General features: G+C 44.5%; 1 protein-coding gene across 5 annotated transcripts; it reads right to left on the reverse strand.

The window, feature by feature from the left end:
- Positions 1–773: 773 nt before the first annotated feature.
- Positions 774–16903, reverse strand: wdr76 (WD repeat domain 76). 5 transcript variants are annotated; one of them, XM_061668144.1, is made up of 16 exons: positions 16711–16903; positions 16011–16115; positions 12896–13033; positions 10126–10209; positions 9966–10052; positions 7667–7728; positions 7347–7464; positions 7172–7264; positions 4739–4779; positions 4506–4659; positions 4253–4411; positions 2956–3071; positions 2773–2871; positions 2541–2693; positions 2396–2449; positions 774–1248 (listed from the first exon to the last, which is right to left on the reverse strand). In XM_061668144.1, exons 1-16 carry the CDS (start codon positions 16747–16749, stop codon positions 993–995), a joined length of 1758 nt encoding a protein of 585 aa, XP_061524128.1. In that variant the 5' UTR covers positions 16750–16903; the 3' UTR covers positions 774–992. The 5 variants fall into 5 exon arrangements, with proteins under 5 accessions (XP_061524128.1, XP_061524116.1, XP_061524107.1 ...); XM_061668132.1 differs by having other exon boundaries at positions 12896–13009; positions 16011–16139; XM_061668123.1 differs by having other exon boundaries at positions 16011–16139.
- Between the last annotated feature and the right edge of the window lie 1967 nt (positions 16904–18870).

The following is an 18870-nucleotide window of genomic DNA, read 5'->3' on the forward strand; positions in this document are numbered from 1 at the left end:
ATCACACGAGAACACTACAATGAATAACAACCAGTGAGGAAGAGCTGCAGATTACAAAAGTGGCATTTTAGTCAATCAGAGGCCTTAAGAAAATTGTTTTTGGAGCAGACAGTTTATCATGTATTGTGATGTGCAAAATTATTCCTGAAGATGTAGAGCTAGATAGATGGATTAAAATATGCAGCAATTAAGAAGTAGATAAAAGTGTAAAAAGATGAGCCAAACAGAGGACTGATGCATTCCTCTGTTTGGCTCATGTTTTGCTCAACTTTCTTCAGCCGGAAAAAAAAGACAACAATGCCCAATCGTGTAATCATGTCTGGCCTGATCAGGTAATTACGTCTGGAAAGTCATCGATGGATGAAAACGCTGAACAATGAGGAAGCGATACAGGTGACAAAATAAATAATTTTAGCCAATCACTGGCCAGATATATATATATATATTTTTTTTTTTCCAGATAAGACGATGCTTAATCATGCAACCATAGGAGTAAATTTCACCTTATATATATATATTTATCAATTGATGGATCAATAGATGAAAAATATTCAATATTTAACAGATATAGGTTACCAAAGAGATATATTATTTTCAGAAAAGACAACGATGCTTTATCATGTATTAATGTGAAAAATTGCTTATCTGTCAATCAAAAGTGAGCATTATCTTTGAAATGTTTGAAGCCGCTCTCATGATTGCGCAGATGACGACGCTGCCATCTTGAGGCTGTCAATGGAAATGAATGCCACTGACAACATTTTATTCCGAAATTTATTTGACCAGTTTCAAAAGGAAAAACTTTGAAACATGCAAATGCAACACATCACAAACAAATATTTCTTTACAATGATAAAAGTAATTAAAAAAAACAAATACAGTACTAGGTCTATCTTAACGTAACGTTTTTGACAACTAATTATTTATCTTTGAACTATTTCCAACCATTGTTCTTGCTGAAACCCCGAAGGGAGCACGCAGCGGCGAGAGTGTCAGTCTGAGAAGACGTGCAGGCGTCCGGACGCGTTGCCGCCCAGGATGGCGTTTCGGGCGGGGTGGAAGGCCGTGACGGACAGCACCGTGGTGAGGCGTTCTTCGTCTTTGAACATGTGTAGCCAGCGGCCGCTCTCATGGAACACGTGCACATTGCGTGGCCTCGACATGCCGCCTACCAAAAGGCAGTCCTCCTTTTTGGGGTCCCACACGGCCGAAATTTTGGACAGCCAGCGGCCGGTCTTCATGAAATGGCTGCGAATGGACGGGGGGGAAAAAAAATAAATCTTCAGAAAGGAGAAATCACAAATTTTCCACCGCCGACAAGTTTGACAAAGGGTACCGAAACTACAAATGCATAGTAGTAGAAAACCATAATGCATCCCTTAAGACATATTTTGGATTTTTTTCCCCCATGCATTCCAACACTCAAATGAATGGGAGCATGGCTATGCCAGCTTTCCACTGCACTGCATCTACTCCACTTGACACAGCTCAACTCGCAAGCTTTTTTATTGGCACTATTACTAGTACTTGTGAGGATACACGGCGAGAAAGGAAAAATATAAACAAATATGCTAACGCTAGCTTACCCTGTGCCTTAGCTCTGGACACTGCAGTGTTACAAGTAAACTCCAGTCCTGTTGACTTGCCCTCAGCCTTGGAGGAAAATTGTAGAACAGGAGGAGCTCCTCGGTTTGAGACACAGTTTTATGTGCGGCAATGTAACCCGAATTTGAACTTAAGTTGGAACGTGCAGTTTTCCATCACTAACCTTTGCTAACGCAGTACTAAAGTCATGATTTTAGTATTCATATGGAAATAACTCGTCCATAAATACAAACAATCAAATGATTAACAGCAAGTACAGCAGAAAATGAGCAAGCGTTCCGTACTCTTCCAACTCTGCTGCACAAACAAGTTCATTGTGTGGCATGTGTAACCTGGAAACGGTATGTCAGGATGGCCAGAAACCGAGACCATCCCATTATGTAGTAAATACAGGAAAGCCCCCCTTCCATTATTGTTTTATTATTTTTTGTTGTGGCATATTTTCTATTTTACAGTTTTCTACTGAAAACAGTGTCTTCTTACACACTAGCTCTCCAGTCAAGGTGAGACAACTCCACTTTAGCTGCAATCATTCATCTATCCAGTTGGTTTTTTAAAAAGACTGAGTTTTGTTTGTTTGTTTGGTTGGTTATGTGTCCATACGCCACATACACAGGTTCATTTCAGCAAGACAAGAAACAGTGTGTGTAAAGTATGTTGGAATTCTTGATTTTGGGGGTATTTGGACAAACGCATTACATGTTTTAAAGGCACCGCAGAACTGCTTTAAATCGTGAAATTGGTCTCTTTTAACGGTAGAAAACAGTTGTAATGGTTGCGATGTACCTACCTAATGGATGTCAGCAGCGGGGCTTCAGTCCCCATGGTGGACGTGTCAAATATCCTGTCCACAGAAGCAAAAAAAGAAATTGCCATGAGAAGAGTCATTCACCATAAGAGCAGCAGGATGCATGAATGTGCTGACGCGTGTGCACCTTATATAGTTGTCCATACATGTAGTGACCACTCTGTTGCCTGTACATGGAGAGAAGTAACAGCTGGATACAGTTAAAGAGTGACCCGGCAGCTGCGAAACGGGTTGGCTGCTGGACTTCTTCAGACACCGCAGGTCGTAAATGCTCACCTGCCTGCGGACCGATGACTTGATGAGAAAAAGCAAACCCAATGCTGAAGCGTACACAAACGCATGACATCGACCATCCGCACCTGCTCTTAGCCACGGCAAAGTATTGTTGTTGTAGAGGGTGAACGCTGACACATCGCAGAACATTGGGGTCCAGCGAGTGGTGGGACTCGTGTGAGGTTCTGCTCAGCCACAAAAATGTTTATTTATAAACGACTAGTAGTAGCAGCACAGTGGGTAGATTACAGATCACAACGATACAATACCCTGGAGTACGTCGGTCTACAATTGCGAGGTTTCCATACCAGTCCCCCACCACTAGTGTCGAACAGTCATGTGACAGGAAGTCAAAGGTTTTCAGGCCGTCTTCAATGTTGTAAACCTACAACAACAACTCTCTCATACATACAGCCATTTTCTATGAAGATTCATTCTTTTCATGGTCACAGGGTGAGCAGGAACTTATCTCAGCTGACTTTGGTGAGAGGGCAAGTAAACCCTGGAGTTACACATTAGAGACAGACAACATTGACACCTACTCGCAATGGACTCTTCCATACAGTGGACCCTCTCTTTGTATTCAAATATGAGCTGGTCTCAGATTCATTCTGAGTTCTATCGCTACAAACAAATCAGTGGCGATTCAGAATGACTCAGGAGTTTGCTTAAAAAAACAAATCACGAATCTGAATTTTCGCATTCAAATCAAAATGAATCAAATATAAACATACTGTACTACTTTATTCTGAAAAGAGCTGCAATGCACGCCGCTTCCTTTGTTTATGGCCGGCCACCGCCATTTTGACTGACTACAATTATGCATATGCGCAGTTGTACAGTTAGCTACTTTAGCCGATCCGATGAGACATAGCGCCGTCTCCCCTGAGACGATATATCTCAGTGGAAGTAGGCGTCCGACGGCCGTGCCCGAGGAGCTGTACGGATTTTCATGGCAGACTGCGACTGCAGCAGAAAAAGTTGTGCAAGATTTATTCAACACATCGTGACAGATGATTGATGAGAGCTAGCCAGCTATAGCTAACGAGCAGCTAACTAGTACTTTCAATTCGGAGTCCATCAGGAAGCACTATCACGTCAAATCCCAAAAATTTGTGTTAGCATGGTTAAATTAGCAAGTGTGAGCTTCACACAATTGCCATTCATTTGCAACATGTAAGCAAAGCTGCTTTGAGTATTTGTTGGATGTACAGATTAGCCTGAATTAACAGCAATAGCTTCTGAGACGCACCACATAATTGCTCTGTTTCTGGATTTTTTTCACCAATTTTGTTCCTCAAAATCTGAAGTCGAGTTGTGAGGGCTCAGAAAATTGTTTTGGGAATGCGGGAGGAAGCCAGTGTTCCTGTGGAATACTCACAAAAAAGCACCAGGAGAACATGCATACTGCACCCTGGTAGGCCCAAGCCACAGTTGAAACCCAGAACCAAAACGGTAAAAAAACAACTGCGCGAATGTGCAAACCAGGAACAACTCAAGTGGAGCGTCTTTGCCTAAACTGTGTTGTAGTTCAAATTAAAAAGGGACAAAAACACGATGTCTCACATCATCAAAGGCGCCCTTCTCCACATCCATGCAGCGCAGGGATCCATCGTAGCTGAGACTCAGCAGCTGAGCGGGGTGCGACCTGGAGAAGGCTAAGCAGCACACCGGGCGAGTGTGGGGCTCAAACAGGAGAACGCCATGGTCACCCCAGTTGCCAACCTGAGGGAGGAACCACAGTGGGGGAAGAGCAGACTTCAGTCAAAAACACACCGCGGCTGATATGAACAACTGAATAACTAAAAAGAAAACACACCACACTCCAGAGGCCGACATTCCCACACTTGTCTCCAGCAGCCATTAGGAAGCTAGTGGAAGTAGGGTGGAAGGCTGCGGAGAAAATGCGCTCTTTCACAATTTTGACCACCCGGTCTTCACTTATAGTCATCTTCTTCAGCGAAGAGCAGTACCTTCGACAAAGAGTTCACTTCTCAGTATTTGCTTTATCAATGTGGTATCACAAGAGTAAAAAAATAAATAAATGTGTACTCTTCCAAATCCAGTTCCACTCTTCTTTCTTTTGAAGACACCTGAAAAGATAACTGTATTTCACTGACTTTTCATTATTTCAAATTCATTTGGAAACAAAGCATTAGACATTTTATTGCCAATAAATTACCAAAACAATATAGTATAGGTGAGGTGGAGGGATGAAGACATGTCATGGTGTTAGTAGGGGTGGAATTAATGGGCAGTAAATTAATAGGACATGCTTTGAAGTTGACAAAGTAAATCTCGTGAAAGTCAGTTTAGAAATGAGCAAGTTCTGATTTATTTTCAATGTACATGCATTCCCTTTGATAGGAACGTTGCCCCTGCCAATGTGGCCGCTACAAAGTCACATCCCTCAGCCGGCCTGCAACAGCACATCAATCTTTTATTCATATATGTAGTTACATCAAACACATAAACTGTGTGCTTAGGCTAAAGAAATCATCACCGTTAACCTCAAAGTAATTTTAACATTTATAACATTGAGCAATTAGCTCCCAGCCGTTGACAGTAAAATTAGCAGCTAACTAGCCAAACATCAGCTAACAGCTTACCAAAAGGATGATACCTCATAATCAGAAATTGAATCAGCCACAACGTCCTTCCTTTTCCGATGCTCGTGTATCACTGTCGTGCTGCCATGAAAGGCGCGTTCTGTCTCGTAAGTTTTGCAACGCATTCCTCTTCAATATGCTCAAAGTTTCGAGCGCCATTGCTAATGAGTTCCCCCGGGTACGGCACGGCACAGCTGACCCAGAAGTAAACTCCTGCGCATGTGCATCATAATAACGACCCCAAATAACCACTATTGCACGTGTGTGTGATACCACGAGCAGACAACAGACCAGCGCATCGAGCAGTGGGCGGATTCAAGCGCTTTGGAGAGCAAAACAAAGCTGCAAAAAAATAGACCGACGAATAAATTAAATGTTGACGATTGTGATTGTTGATGTCGTCGTGATTAGTCGACTTATGGTGGCACCCCTAGTTCAGTGTTACCCTGACTTATGAATGCCCCATCTTACGAGCTACGAGCCATTGCTTGGTGGATTTTTTTTTGTTTTGTTTTTTTGCTTTGTGTTGAGAACCAAAATTGGATGGAGAGGTATAAGCAAGCTTATGGAGAAGGCGTTCGACCATGTCCCTCGGGGAATCCTGTGGGGGGTGCTTTGGGAGTATGAGGTAGCAAACTCCCTGATGCGGGCTGTTCGGTCCCTGTACGAACGGAGTCAGAGTTTGGTCCGCATATCCGGCGGTAAGTCGGACTCGTTCCCGGTGAGGGTTGGACTCCGCTAAGGCTGCCCTTTGTCACCGATTCTGTTCTTAACTTTTATGGACAGAATTTCAAGGCGCTGGGGGTCCGATTTGGTGGCCTCAGAATTGCATCTCTGCTTTTTGCTGTTGATGTGGTTCTGTTGGTTTCATCAACCTCTCACTGGTGCAGTTCCCAGCCGAGTGTGAAGCGGCTGGGATGAGAATCAGCACCTCAAAATCTGAGACCGTGGTCCTCAGTCGGAAAAGGGTGGCGTGCACTCTCCAGGTCGGGGATGAGATCCTGTCCCAAGTGGAAGAGTTCAAGTATCTTGGGGTCTTGTTCACGAGTGAGGGAAGAATGGAACGGGAGATCGACAGGCGGATCGGTGCAGCGCCTGGAGTGATGCAGACTTTGTATCGGTCCGTTGTGGTAAAGAAGGAGCTAAGCCGAAAGGCGAAGCTCTCAATTTACCAGTCGATCTACGTTCCCACCCTCACCTATGGTCACGAACTGTGGGTCGTAACCGAAAGAACGAGGTCCCGGATACAACCGGCCGAAATGAGTTTCCTCCGCAGGGTGTCCGGGCTCTCCCTTAGAGATAGGGTGAGAAACTCGGTCATCCGGGAGGATCTCAGAGTAGAGTCACTGATCCTCCACATCGAGAGGAGCCAGATGAGGTGGCTGGGGCATCTTATTCGGATGCCTCCTGGACGCCTCCCTGGTGAGGTGTTTCGGGCATGTCCCACCGGGAGGAGACCCCGGGGACGACCCAGGACACGCTGGAGAGACTGTGTCTTTCGGCTGGCCTGGGAACGCCTCGGGATCCCCCCGGAAGAGCTGGATGAAGTGGCTGGGGAGAGGGAAGTCTGGGCGTCCCTGCTAAAGCTGCTGCCCCCGCGACACGACCTCAGATAAGCGGTAGAAAATGGATGGATGGAAAAATAGAAAAATCGTACTAGGTGCTAAAAAGCCCTTGCATGTGGACAAGGAAAGCTCACAATTTTTAATGGCTGTCTGCCTTTGACAAAACAAAATGTTTGTATTTATGTATTTAATTCCAAGGAAATTTTCCAATTTGGAATGTTTAAAAAATTCCCCATATTAACTTTCCATTGAAATTTTCCAGGACTTTATACTGGAAATTTTCCACCCCTTTGAAAATTGTGAGTCTTTACCTCCATGCAGAGTTGGAGAAATTGAGGCGGTAGCTTGCTTCCTTCGGCCATGTTGACTGGTTCCAAAGGTAGAGGCCCTGCAGGCTTCTTGGGCTGGAAAAGCATACAAAACAAATGATGTCAGAGGGGGAGAAAAAAAAAAAACACTGCAGAGAAAGCATTTTTGCGGTGCTACCTGTTTTCGGACATCTGTTTTATTTGGTTCAGGGGGAAGTGTGAAGACCTCTGCTTCTTTGTTTTGGAGACGCAGGGACTTTCGAGATGGGAGGACTTCTTTTACCACTGCTATTGACCTGCCACCAGAGAAGAGCAATGAGATTACACTTGCTCAAATTTACACTTGCTTTGCTGGTTTAAAACCGAATCAAGAAGCAAATTGTAAAGTTAAGGCAAATTCATTTGGATAATACATTTCATACACATGGTAACTCAATGTGCTTTTCATGATTAAAAGACGATATAACCCGCTGAAAACAGCTGAGTCAGCAATCGCACCTTGTCAGACCTCGCTGCGATGGCGGCTGCTTTGCTGACGACTTCTTTAAGTCCTCTGATGCCTTCAGGGAACAAGAGCAAGATTAATACCAGGGGATGTTCACAACAATGGATGCTAGTTGCTGTACATGTGTCATGAAGGACAAAACCCCAGAAAAAAAACCAGGTCTGATTGAATAGTCTGGCAACGCAAATTCATCCACATATTTTTAACCTTAACTTCTCAATAAACTGCAAATTCTGATGACCACTAATTCACGCAATTTTAATTTAGATCACTGCAGTGTCACGGGCACCAACATACATCAAATACTGTACTGTAATGATTTTGGTGTCATTCAATTTATTTGATATTTTTGTACATTCAAGATGGGTCAAATATAACCTTATACATGGTGAAAATGCCACATTTCTTTAAATTGCAGGCAGGGGTGTTTATTTACTTCAAGGAGAAATGTATGAAAATGTACTTTTTAATTGCTTCAAGACGAACAGTTGGGTCTCTGAGTGCCTGCCTCCCCAACCTTTACAAAATAACCACCTCCAAACAGTTACTCCACGGCGGCGGTAGATATTCGTGTTTGGTGATCCGTCCATGTGTCACATGCACAGGTACTGCCTCCACAAGTGAAGATGTTTTCACTCTTTAAGGACACAACGCGCGCCACTTCAGCAAGGAGAAGCTGATTGCTTGTTTTGTTCAATCGCCTAACACCACCCCAGTTTGTCCAGTTACTCATTTCCATGAGACAGGGGTACGCCCTCAAAATAGGCTAATTTCAGCAAAACAAGAAATAGAATAATTCCTTGTGGTATCATGACAAAGGCATGTCACAGATAGCAGGATATCAAGCTCCACACTTAAATGAAAGCCTCTCAAATAAAGGCCTTAAAATGTATGTCTGCTTCTCTCTGCAATTTAAGGCCAATGCCATTTTTGTCACAACTTAAAACAGTTCCCAGGAGTTTTAATAATATGTAATGTTGAACGGTCGACTAAAATTGCCTTCCGCATTACAATGGGAACACAATGGAAACCTGAATCAAATTAGCATTTTCTACTTTAAATGGTTCAAACCAATAATGTCGCTCTGGTTGTTCCATGCTTAAGTTTGGACAACGTTACAACTAACCAGAGATTCCAACACCCATCATCACCTCTCAGGAACATTCGGGATATTTTGTCAGGAACATTTGCATCTTAGCCCCAAAAAAAAAAAAAATTTAAAAATAAATTTAAAAAAACACGCCACAAACAAAAATATTTTAAAAACCATGAGTACTCTATTGTGCACTATATATGAATATACTTTTTAATCTTAGAGGCTCCCTCCTCTTGGCTGACATAACCTGTTAAATATATTGTAGAAGTTATAATTTATTTGCTTAGCTTGCATTAGTATTATGGACGATTTTGATAAAGGAAGATGTCTCGCCTTCAAGAAGATGACTCAGCAGGAATCATCAGAGAGAAGGACGTGGCAGGTGTTGGTCCCATGTTTTCACCTTGAAACCCTACCCTTAGTGTGTTGTGTCTTGTAGCTTAGTACGTTATGTCTTGTAAACTTAGAAACCTCCCTATTTTCAAATAAATGCAGGAGCGACGGGAGAGATTGTTTAGAGCGTGTTGAGAGGCTGTAATCTGAACAATCTCCCATACGCCCTCCTCATGAGAAAAAGAAACCAGCGTCTTCATTCCTTTTGTGTCTATTTTTTTATAATGCTGGGTAAGATAAATCCAACATAACCGATACCTTCTTAATTCTTTTTCGGTTTTCGGACTGTCCTGTCTGTGGCTCTGCATTATACTTCCTCTCCATACTTATTTGCCGCCATGGAGGCGATGATTAGTGACTTTTAGAGGAGCAGCGTGTTACCCACAGAAGCTAGCCAGCTGCAGCCACAGAGCTGCAGGCTTGAAACCAATTTATTTTTATTTATTTTTTTTGACAAGAGGAAAATGCAATGACATCATCAACATATGTAACCGTGATTGGTTAGTAGATTCCAAATATTATGTCAGTTAATCAGTTGCTGCAGTACTTAGACGCCAAGCACGTGATAGCCACTTGTTCACAATAATAATAATAATAATATATTATATATAATATAATATATATATATTATTCACTCACATAGATATATTATTATTATTATTATTATCATCAAGTTTCATCTGTTGACATTTGTTCTTGTTGCACGGCTGCGAAAGCATGCTGGCGAGCGTTTTGTTTGCATGTTTTCTAATGAAGTGATTTGTTTCTGGAAACATCCAGTTGGCTTACTTGCGTTGGTTTACCTGAAACAGATTGATAGAGGAGAGGAAGGCTTGGTTCTGCCTGATGTTCTCCAGCCGCTCCAGTTCATACGCAGAGAGTCTTTGAACCTGTATTGTGACAAATATGACAAACACTGTGCCCAAGCGTGATTCAGCTCGAGCCCGTTTGATTAATACTTACATTTGTAACCTCTGTGTCAGTGTTGTCAACATGTGAAGAGTCCTTTTCTTCGTGTTGTATGTTTTCTATGTTGTGCTTCTTGCGCTGTTGGGCAAATATGACAGAAGGTCACTTTGAACAAGATAATGGATTTTTTTTTTTTGTCTAAACCCATCCATCCATCCATCCATTTTCTACCGCTTAGCCGAGGTCGGGTCACGGGGGCAGTAGCTTTAGCAGGGATGCCCAGACTTCCCTCTCCCCAGCCACTTCATCAGCTCTTCCGGGGGGATCCCGAGGCGTTCCCAGGCCAGCCGAAAGACATAGTCTCTCCAGCGTGTCCTGGCTCGTCCCCGGGGTCTCCTCTCAGTGGGACGTGCCCGAAACACCTCACCAGTGAGGCGCCCGGCAGGCATCCGAATCAGATGCCCCAGCAATCTCATCTGGCTCCTCTCGATGTGGAGGAGCAGCGGCTCTACTCTGAGCTCCTCTCGGATGACCGAGCTTCTCACCCTATCTCTAAGGGAGAGCCCGGACACCCTGCTGAGAAAACTCATTTTGGCCGCTTGTATCCGGGATCTTGTTCTTTCGGTAACGACCCACAGCTCATGACTGCTGAAAGGATTGTCGGTACCCCCCTACCCACCATTGAGGACTTGCACGCTGCCAGAACTAAGACAAGGGCGTGCAAAATCCTCTCGGACCGTCTGCACCCCGGTCACCGGCTCTTCCAGCTCCTTCCCTCAGGTAGGCGCTACCGATCAACGCAAACTAGAACTAGTAGACATTCCAACAGCTTCTTCCCTCTTGCGATCAACTTCTTAAACACCTAACCTATAATTCCATTACAACAAGCTGGCAATTTTTTGACTTGAGTTCGTTGTCACATTTCTGTGGGGCCAATTATGTATTACTTGTGCACTCACTGTAGTTGTCTCGCCATGCTGCACTATTTGCATATACTGGCCACTCATGCCAGAGTAGCATCTGCTCCATTTGCACACTGATTGAGGAGTATCTGTAACATTTGCACAACCGACATTGTCCCAGATGATCGCACTACTCGTCACTTTAAACCGCATACACTCCTTGAAGTCTCAGCGCCCTTTGCACAATGGTCATTGCACCGGACTATTGCAATATTAGTCGTTCGAACTGCTCTAAGTGCTAGAGGACTCTGCATCTTTTTGCACAATTGTTTTTTGTCAATGTCTTTATGTCCCCAAAGTGTTCTGTAAATTGACTGTTTGTTGTACTAGAGCGGCTCCAACTACCGGAGACAAATTCCTTGTGTGTTTTGGACATACTTGGCAAATAAAGATGATTCTGATTCTGATTCTGATGACCATAGGTGAGGGTAGGAACGTAGATCGACCGGAAAATTGAGAGCTTCGCCTTTCGGCTTCGCTCCTTCTTTACCACAACGGACCAATACAAAGTCCGCATCACTGCAGACGCTGTACCGATCCGCCGGTCGATCTCCCGTTCCATTTCTTCCCTCACTCGTGAACAAGACCCCAAGATACTTGAATTACTCCACTTGGGGCAGGATCTCATCCCCATCCTGGAGAGGGCAAGCCACCCTTTTCCGACTGAGGACCATGGTCTCAGATTTGGAGGTGCTGATTCTCATCCCAGCCGCTTCACACTCAGCTGCGAACCTCTCCAGTAAGAGTTGGAGATCACGGCTTGATGAAGCCAACAGAACCACATCAACAGCAAAAAGCAGAGATCCAATTCTGAGGCCACAAAACTCAACTCCCTCTACGCCTTGGCTAGAAATTCTGTCCACAAGAATTATGAACAGAATCAGTGACAAAGGGCAGCCTTGGCGGCGTCCAACCCTCATCGGAAACAGGTCTGACTTACTGCCGGATATGCGGACCAAACTCTGACCGAACAGCCCATATCGGGGGTTCGGTACCCCATACTTCAATATTTTTTATTTTACTATATTTATTGCATCAGCCTTGTACTGGTGGACGCATTTGCACCCAAATGACTTCTCACGTTCTTTTTGGAATTCCTGTATCCACTACTGCTGCTGAATTAATGCATATTCCCCATTGTCAGACTAATAAAGGTTATCTTATACTCCAAATATTTATTATATTAATGTTAGGGGTGTCCCAATCCCATCCTTGAGATCAGAAATCGGTCCAATGTCAGCAAAAAAAAAAAAAAAAAAAAAAAAAAAAAAGTACCGCGGCAAAGCTATGAGTTAGCAACAATAAAGAACATGTTATTTTGTCCGTTTTATCTTGGTGACAAAAGCCATGTCGGTGCGAACCCGAAATGCACTTTTGGCCAAAACATTGGAGAGCTGCCGAAATTTCAGTGCATCACTACAAAGAACCCCAGAACTGTGCGGCAGACATGTTAACCACTAGTACAACGTGCTGCCTTTCTACTTTCTATAAACTCAGTCTCAGAAATAGACATAAAAATGATTTTTGATTCATTAAAAAAAAAAAAAATTATGATATCTCACAAGAGGTCAGTACAAAGGAGCATTAAACAATCAACACGTTTTCCCTTTTCTTTGGCTTTATCTACTCCCAAAGGTGGAACAGCCTTAACAATAATGTGGAGCATCCTCTTTTGGCAGGCCTAAGCACAGATTCAACTCTGGGACCTCTAGACTGTGAAGCAGTCATGCTAACCACTAACAACCAAAATGGCCCTGTACCATCTAATGAGAGCTTGTACAGAACAAGAGCTGTATTAGAAACTATTTCTCCATTTTGGTTCCCTCATCCCAGTTTGTAAGGTCACGTTAATGAAGATTCACCTTCCTCCTGGTTTGTTGTAGAGCAGAAGGAAGAGAAGCGGAGTACAGAAGGCGCTTGGGTGCAATTCGAGATGATTTGCGGACTCCTTCCTCGCCCTGGACCGGCGTCCACTTCTGCCAGGTGAACAACACCACATGCTGTTAGTAGGAAGGTGACAAGATTTTCCAAAAATGACCATCTGTCAAAATGAAAAGTCTGGTTGGAATGGCCACTTCAACGCACCAAAAATTTGAAAACGCACCAAAAATTGGAAAATCGGATGACGGGTTCCGGAGAAACTGAGCTTTCTGTGTGGGGTAAAATGGACTTTTTGGGGGAACACTGAAATTTCTGGTCAACAAAACCCTTGAAACATTACAGCTTAATTATTTTAACTTATGAAGATGCTCATTTGAAGGCCCTAATTAGCATAAATTGACAAAAAAATGTTTTTCACAAGGTCACTTTTTTTAATTTAATTTTATTTTTTTAAAAGGGATGGTCTGGTTTGTTTTCCAAAAGGAAAACAATGACACTAAGCTATTTCAAATTTGGACATAGTATATGGACCCATAATGTACTTTTAAAAATATAGAACATTTGAACATGTCAGCATTGGTTGTCATGGTAACAGGAATTCCGTCATAGAATTACATAATTTCACTAGTAATGCTATTTCCCAGCATTAAGTATCATGCACAAGCTGTGAATATTTAAAGCAGTTATCTTGAGTAGACTGTACAGTATACAGATTATATAATAGGTGCAATAGTCATGCTACGGCCTTCCGGTTTCAAGAATTCCGGTCAGTTTCATTGTGTCTGTCCATGCAAAATAACTCCATCCATCCATTTTCCGTACCACTTATCACTAGGACACGGGCGTGCTGGAGCCTATCCCACCGGACTCTGGGCAAAACACAGGGTACACCCTGGACTGATCACCAGCCAATCGCAGGGCACATATTAATAAACAACCATTCGTAGTCACATTCACACCTACGGGCAATTTAAGAGTTCTCAATTAACCTAACATGCATGTATACTAATGAAAACATAATGGCCCCTTACACCTAAAAACTGCCTGGGCCATCCTCAGCAGCAAGAACTGAAATTAAGCGTTTTCTAAGACTGGCACTGAGTCTTTATCTCTGTGGAGATACTTTGGCCTACTCCTCCTTGCAAAATTGTTCGAATTCAGCACAAAAAAAAAAAAAAAGGACGATTTTCGAGCATGAACACAGTTTTTAAGGTCATGGCATAGCATTTAAATCGGATTCTGGTCTGGACTTTGACTAGGCCACTCCAAAACCTTCATTTTGTTTTTTTAAGCCATTCTGAAGTTGACTTGTTGGTGTGTTTTGGATCGTTATCCTGCTGCAGATCCCAAATGCAAGAGAGAAATACAATGGACACGGGATTTATTTTTTTTATTTTTTTTGCAGCACGGTGGACAACTGGTGAGCACATCTGGTTAGTACATCTGCCTCACAGTTCTGAGGACCGGGGTTCAAATTCCGGCCCCGCCTGTGTGGAGTTTGCATGTTCTCCCCGTGCCTGCGTGGGTTTTCTCCGGGCACTACGGTTTCCTCCCACATCCCAAAAACATGCGTGGTAGGCTGATTGAAGACTCTAAATTGCCCGTAGGTGTGAACGTGAGTGTGAACGGTTGTCTATTTGTATGTGCCCTGCGATTGGCTGGCGACCAGTTCAGGGTGTACCCCGCCTCTCGCCCGAAGATAGCTGGGATAGGCTCCAGCACGCCCGTGACTCTAGTGAGGATAAAACGGTACAGAAAAATGGATGGATGGACAAGATTTTTTACTGGAATTGTCAATACATTTTCATTGTTGTGGTAACACCCGCCACGCCACTCACTACACAGCAACCCGCTGGCAGAACCGCACTTACTCCGTAGATGTACACAACTAGGAAACTTTAGGGAAAGTTCGCTACAGTATTTATGACATACGGTAGCCTGCGAGCTAACGACCTGGCACGCTAAGGAGCTAAACAACTCACTGGACTGCGGCAACATTGTTTAAAACGTCAGCGTTGTGTTATGTATTACACACACACACACACACACACACACACACAGGAAAGTTAACTGTTTATTTACCAAAACGGGACACATTATCAATATTCAATATTCATCGAATCGGTCCTGTGTTCTTCCATCACAGTCTGGTTTGGTGCTGCTACAAAAAAGGACAAACTCCGACTGCAACGGACAATCAAAACTGCTGAAAGGATTGTCGGTACCCCCCTACCCACCATTGAGGACTTGCACGCTGCCAGAACTAAGACAAGGGCGTGCAAAATCCTCTCGGACCGTCTGCACCCCGGTCACCGGCTCTTCCAGCTCCTTCCCTCAGGTAGGCGCTACCGATCAACGCAAACTAGAACTAGTAGACATTCCAACAGCTTCTTCCCTCTTGCGATCAACTTCTTAAACACCTAACCTATAATTCCATTACAACAAGCTGGCAATTTTTTGACTTGAGTTCGTTGTCACATTTCTGTGGGGCCAATTATTTATTACTTGTGCACTCACTGCAGTTGTCTCGCCATGCTGCACTATTTGCATATACTGGCCACTCATGCCAGAGTAGCATCTGCTCCATTTGCACACTGATTGAGGAGTATCTGTAACATTTGCACAACCGACATTGTCCCAGATGATCGCACTACTCATCACTTTAAACCGCATACACTCCTTGAAGTCTCAGCGCCCTTTGCACAATGGTCATTGCACCGGACTATTGCAATATTAGTCGTTCGAACTGCTCTAAGTGCTAGAGGACTCTGCATCTTTTTGCACAATTGTTTTTTGTCAATGTCTTTATGTCCCCAAAGTGTTCTGTAAATTGACTGTTTGTTGTACTAGAGCGGCTCCAACTACCGGAGACAAATTCCTTGTGTGTTTTGGACATACTTGGCAAATAAAGATGATTCTGATTCTGATCTGATTCTGATTCAGGCAGAGTCAGAAAACTCATTTTCAGCGTTATTTGATTGACAGGTGAAGGTCTCACAAATCAGCAGCTCGAGGGCGTGCCTTATTTTACATTTCATTTATTTAACCAATTAAAAGTTGTCCCAGTTGTAGCAGGCCACAGTAAAGTAGACTCACCTTCCTCCCGTGTTGTGGTCCAGCAAGAGGAGGAGAGTACCGAAGGCGCTTGGGTACCATTCGAGATGTTTTGCGGCCTCCTTCCATCTGGACCGGCGTCATCTTCTGCCAAGTGAACAGGACCAGATTCTGTCAATCACAAATTAGCTTGGAGACGCTATCTCAAGACTGTTCGGCACCCTCTAAAATCCCGCATCTCTTTAAAAGTACATACAAAATAAACATGCATTAAGAATACAGTTTTACAAAACAGTAGCAGTGTGATCATAAACATCAGTACCATCCATGCAGATACAAAAACGTAATAATGTTAAATAAATATCGAAACAGAGGATTAAAAACTTTGAGTGAGTGGGAAAAATGAAGGATTTTAAAAAAAAGAAGGCAATTTTTAATGTTATCTAGACAGTGGGGACTTTTTAATTGCCTTTAAGTTTTTCCTTATATTTTAGAGAGCTACGCCAAAATAAAAAAAAAAGTTCTAAGTAAAACAAATGAATATCTGACTTACATAAAATCTCTCTGAATTTGTATTTCTGGAACACAAAATTTATCAAGTTGACATAAACGTTTCCCAGCATTCTCCAAGTCTTTTTGAAAGTTACCTTATAGAAACAAGAGCATTTCTCCTTTTCTATCAGTTACAGTGCCAGTCAACGCTGTCGACTAGCAGACAGAATACACGCCACACGTCCATTACCTTCTCGGCAGCGTCGCGCTTTGAACGTCTCGTCGCCATATAGGTTTTGTTGTAGGCACTTTAACAAAAGAACAAACCGGATAAATGTACAGGTGTAAGGGCTCCACACTCCTCTGCTGGAAGTCCTGTCTGCTGGAAGTCCTGTTTCGGGATCGAAGCCTCGAGCGGGCGCGTTTTACCTTTCGTAACAAGCTCCCAGTGCCGCGTTATGACGAATTCCACGCGTGTTCCTGTCAAGACACGCCCCGGTGCAACATGATTGGCCGCTGCGTCGCAGGAAGGGTGGATGTAGCAAAGATGACCGTCCCAAACATGGATCACATTTGTACGAAACATAAACAAATAGGTTTGTTATGGTTCGGTCTAGGGGTTGGGGTGGGGCTAAGGCGGTTTATGATGGGTTAAGGTTAGGATCGGGGTGGGTTAGGGTTAGTGGCAAATGGATTCAATCACACTTAAATCACATATTTTCCTGTCTGGAAGCAGTCGGACGTGTTCAACCGAAAATACAGCAGCCAATCATAGCACAGCAGCCCGTGTCCAGGAACCAGTAATATTGGACCAGGGCGTGTTCCTGCCAAGAACATATGTGGGACTCCTAATAACACCCGGTGCTGCGTTGTGAAACAGAATCCCGGCAGCTCATTGGCCAGTTTCCTGGTGTCGTCATCAGAAAACCGGCGCTTTAGCCACATGATAGCTAATGGACGTCTCAGAAATTGAGCATCACTTCCGCATGCCTCACGTGTGTTGTGTCGCAATTGTTTGGGATAATAAAGTATTGCTAGAGCAGATTATGACTTTACTATATATTTATCCATCCATCCATTTTCTACCGCTTATCTGAGGTCGGGTCGCGGGGGCAGTAGCTTTAGCAGGGACGCCCAGACTTCCCTCTCCCCAGCCACTTCAACCATCTCTTCCGGGGGGCTCCCGAGGCGTTCCCAGGCCAGCCGAATGATGTAGTCTCTCCAGCGTGTCCTGGGTCATCCCCGGGGTCTCCCGGTGGGACGTGCCCGGAACACCTCAACAGGGAGGCGTCCGGGAGGCATCCGAATCAGATGCCCCAGCCACCTCATCTGGCTCCTCTCGATGTGGAGGAGCAGCGACTCTACTCTGAGCTCCTCCCGGATGACCGAGCTTCTCACCCTATCTCTAAGGGAGAGCCCTGCAGAGGAAACTCATTTCCGCCGCTTGTATCCGGGATCTCGTTCTTTCGGTCACGACCCACAGCTCGTGACCATAGGTGAGGGTAGGAACGTAGATCGACCGGTAAATTGAGAGCTTCGCCTTTCAGTTGAGCTCCTTCTTTATCACAACGGACCGATACAAAGTCTGCATCACTGCAGACGCTGCACCGATCCGCCTGTCAATCTCCCGTTCCATTCTTCCCTCACTCGTGAACAAGACCCCAAGATACTTGAACCACTCATCCCCAACCTGGAGAGGGCACGCCACCCTTTTCCGACTGAGGACCATGGTCTCAGATTTGGAGGTGCTTTTTCTCATCCCAGCCGCTTCACACTCGGCTGCGAACTGCTCCACTGAGAGTTGGAGGTCACGGCTTGATGAAGCCAACAGAACCACATCATCTGCAAAAAGCAGAGATGCAATACTGAGGCCGCCAAACCGGACCCCCTCTACGCCTCGGCTGCGCCTAGAAATTCTGTCCATAAAAGTTATGAACAGAATCGGCGACAAAGGGCAGCCTTGGCGGAGTCCAACCCTCACCGGGAACGAGTCCGACTTACTGCCAGATATGCGGACCAAACTCTGACTCCGGTCGTACAGGGACCGAACAGCCCGTATAAGGGGGTTCGGTACCCCATACTCCCAAAGCACCCTCCACAGGACCCCCCGAGGGACACGGTCGAACGACTTCTCCAAGTCCACAAAACACATGTAGACTGGTTGGGCAAACTCCCATGCACCCTCGAGGACCCTGCCAAGGGTCCGTCGGGAAGTCGAATCTGAATCTGAGATTCGACTTCCCGACGGACCCTCCTCTCCAGCACCCCTGAATAGACCTTACCAGGGAGGCTGAGGAGTGTGATCCCCCTGTAGTTGGAACACCCCCTGTAGTTGGGACCACCACCCCAGTCTGCCAATCCAGAGGCACTGTCCCCGATGTTCACGCGATGTTGCAGAGGCGTGTCAACC

This window comes from Phycodurus eques, chromosome 2 (genome assembly GCF_024500275.1).
Source record: "Phycodurus eques isolate BA_2022a chromosome 2, UOR_Pequ_1.1, whole genome shotgun sequence".
Lineage (NCBI taxonomy): Eukaryota > Metazoa > Chordata > Actinopteri > Syngnathiformes > Syngnathidae > Phycodurus > Phycodurus eques.

What these genes read in the sequence shown, in the direction of transcription:
- wdr76 (XM_061668123.1), bottom strand. Translation starts at nt 16,749, where the DNA reads ATGGCGACGAGACGTTCAAAGCGCGACGCTGCCGAGAAG. An exon ending in GACCACAACACGGGAGGAAG is followed by an intron (nt 13,034 to 16,010) that starts GTGAGTCTACTT and finishes TCCTACTAACAG; the next exon opens with CATGTGGTGTTGTTCACCTG. An exon ending in AGAAGGGCGCCTTTGATGAT is followed by an intron (nt 3,072 to 4,252) that starts GTGAGACATCGT and finishes TTGTTGTTGTAG; the next exon opens with GTTTACAACATTGAAGACGG.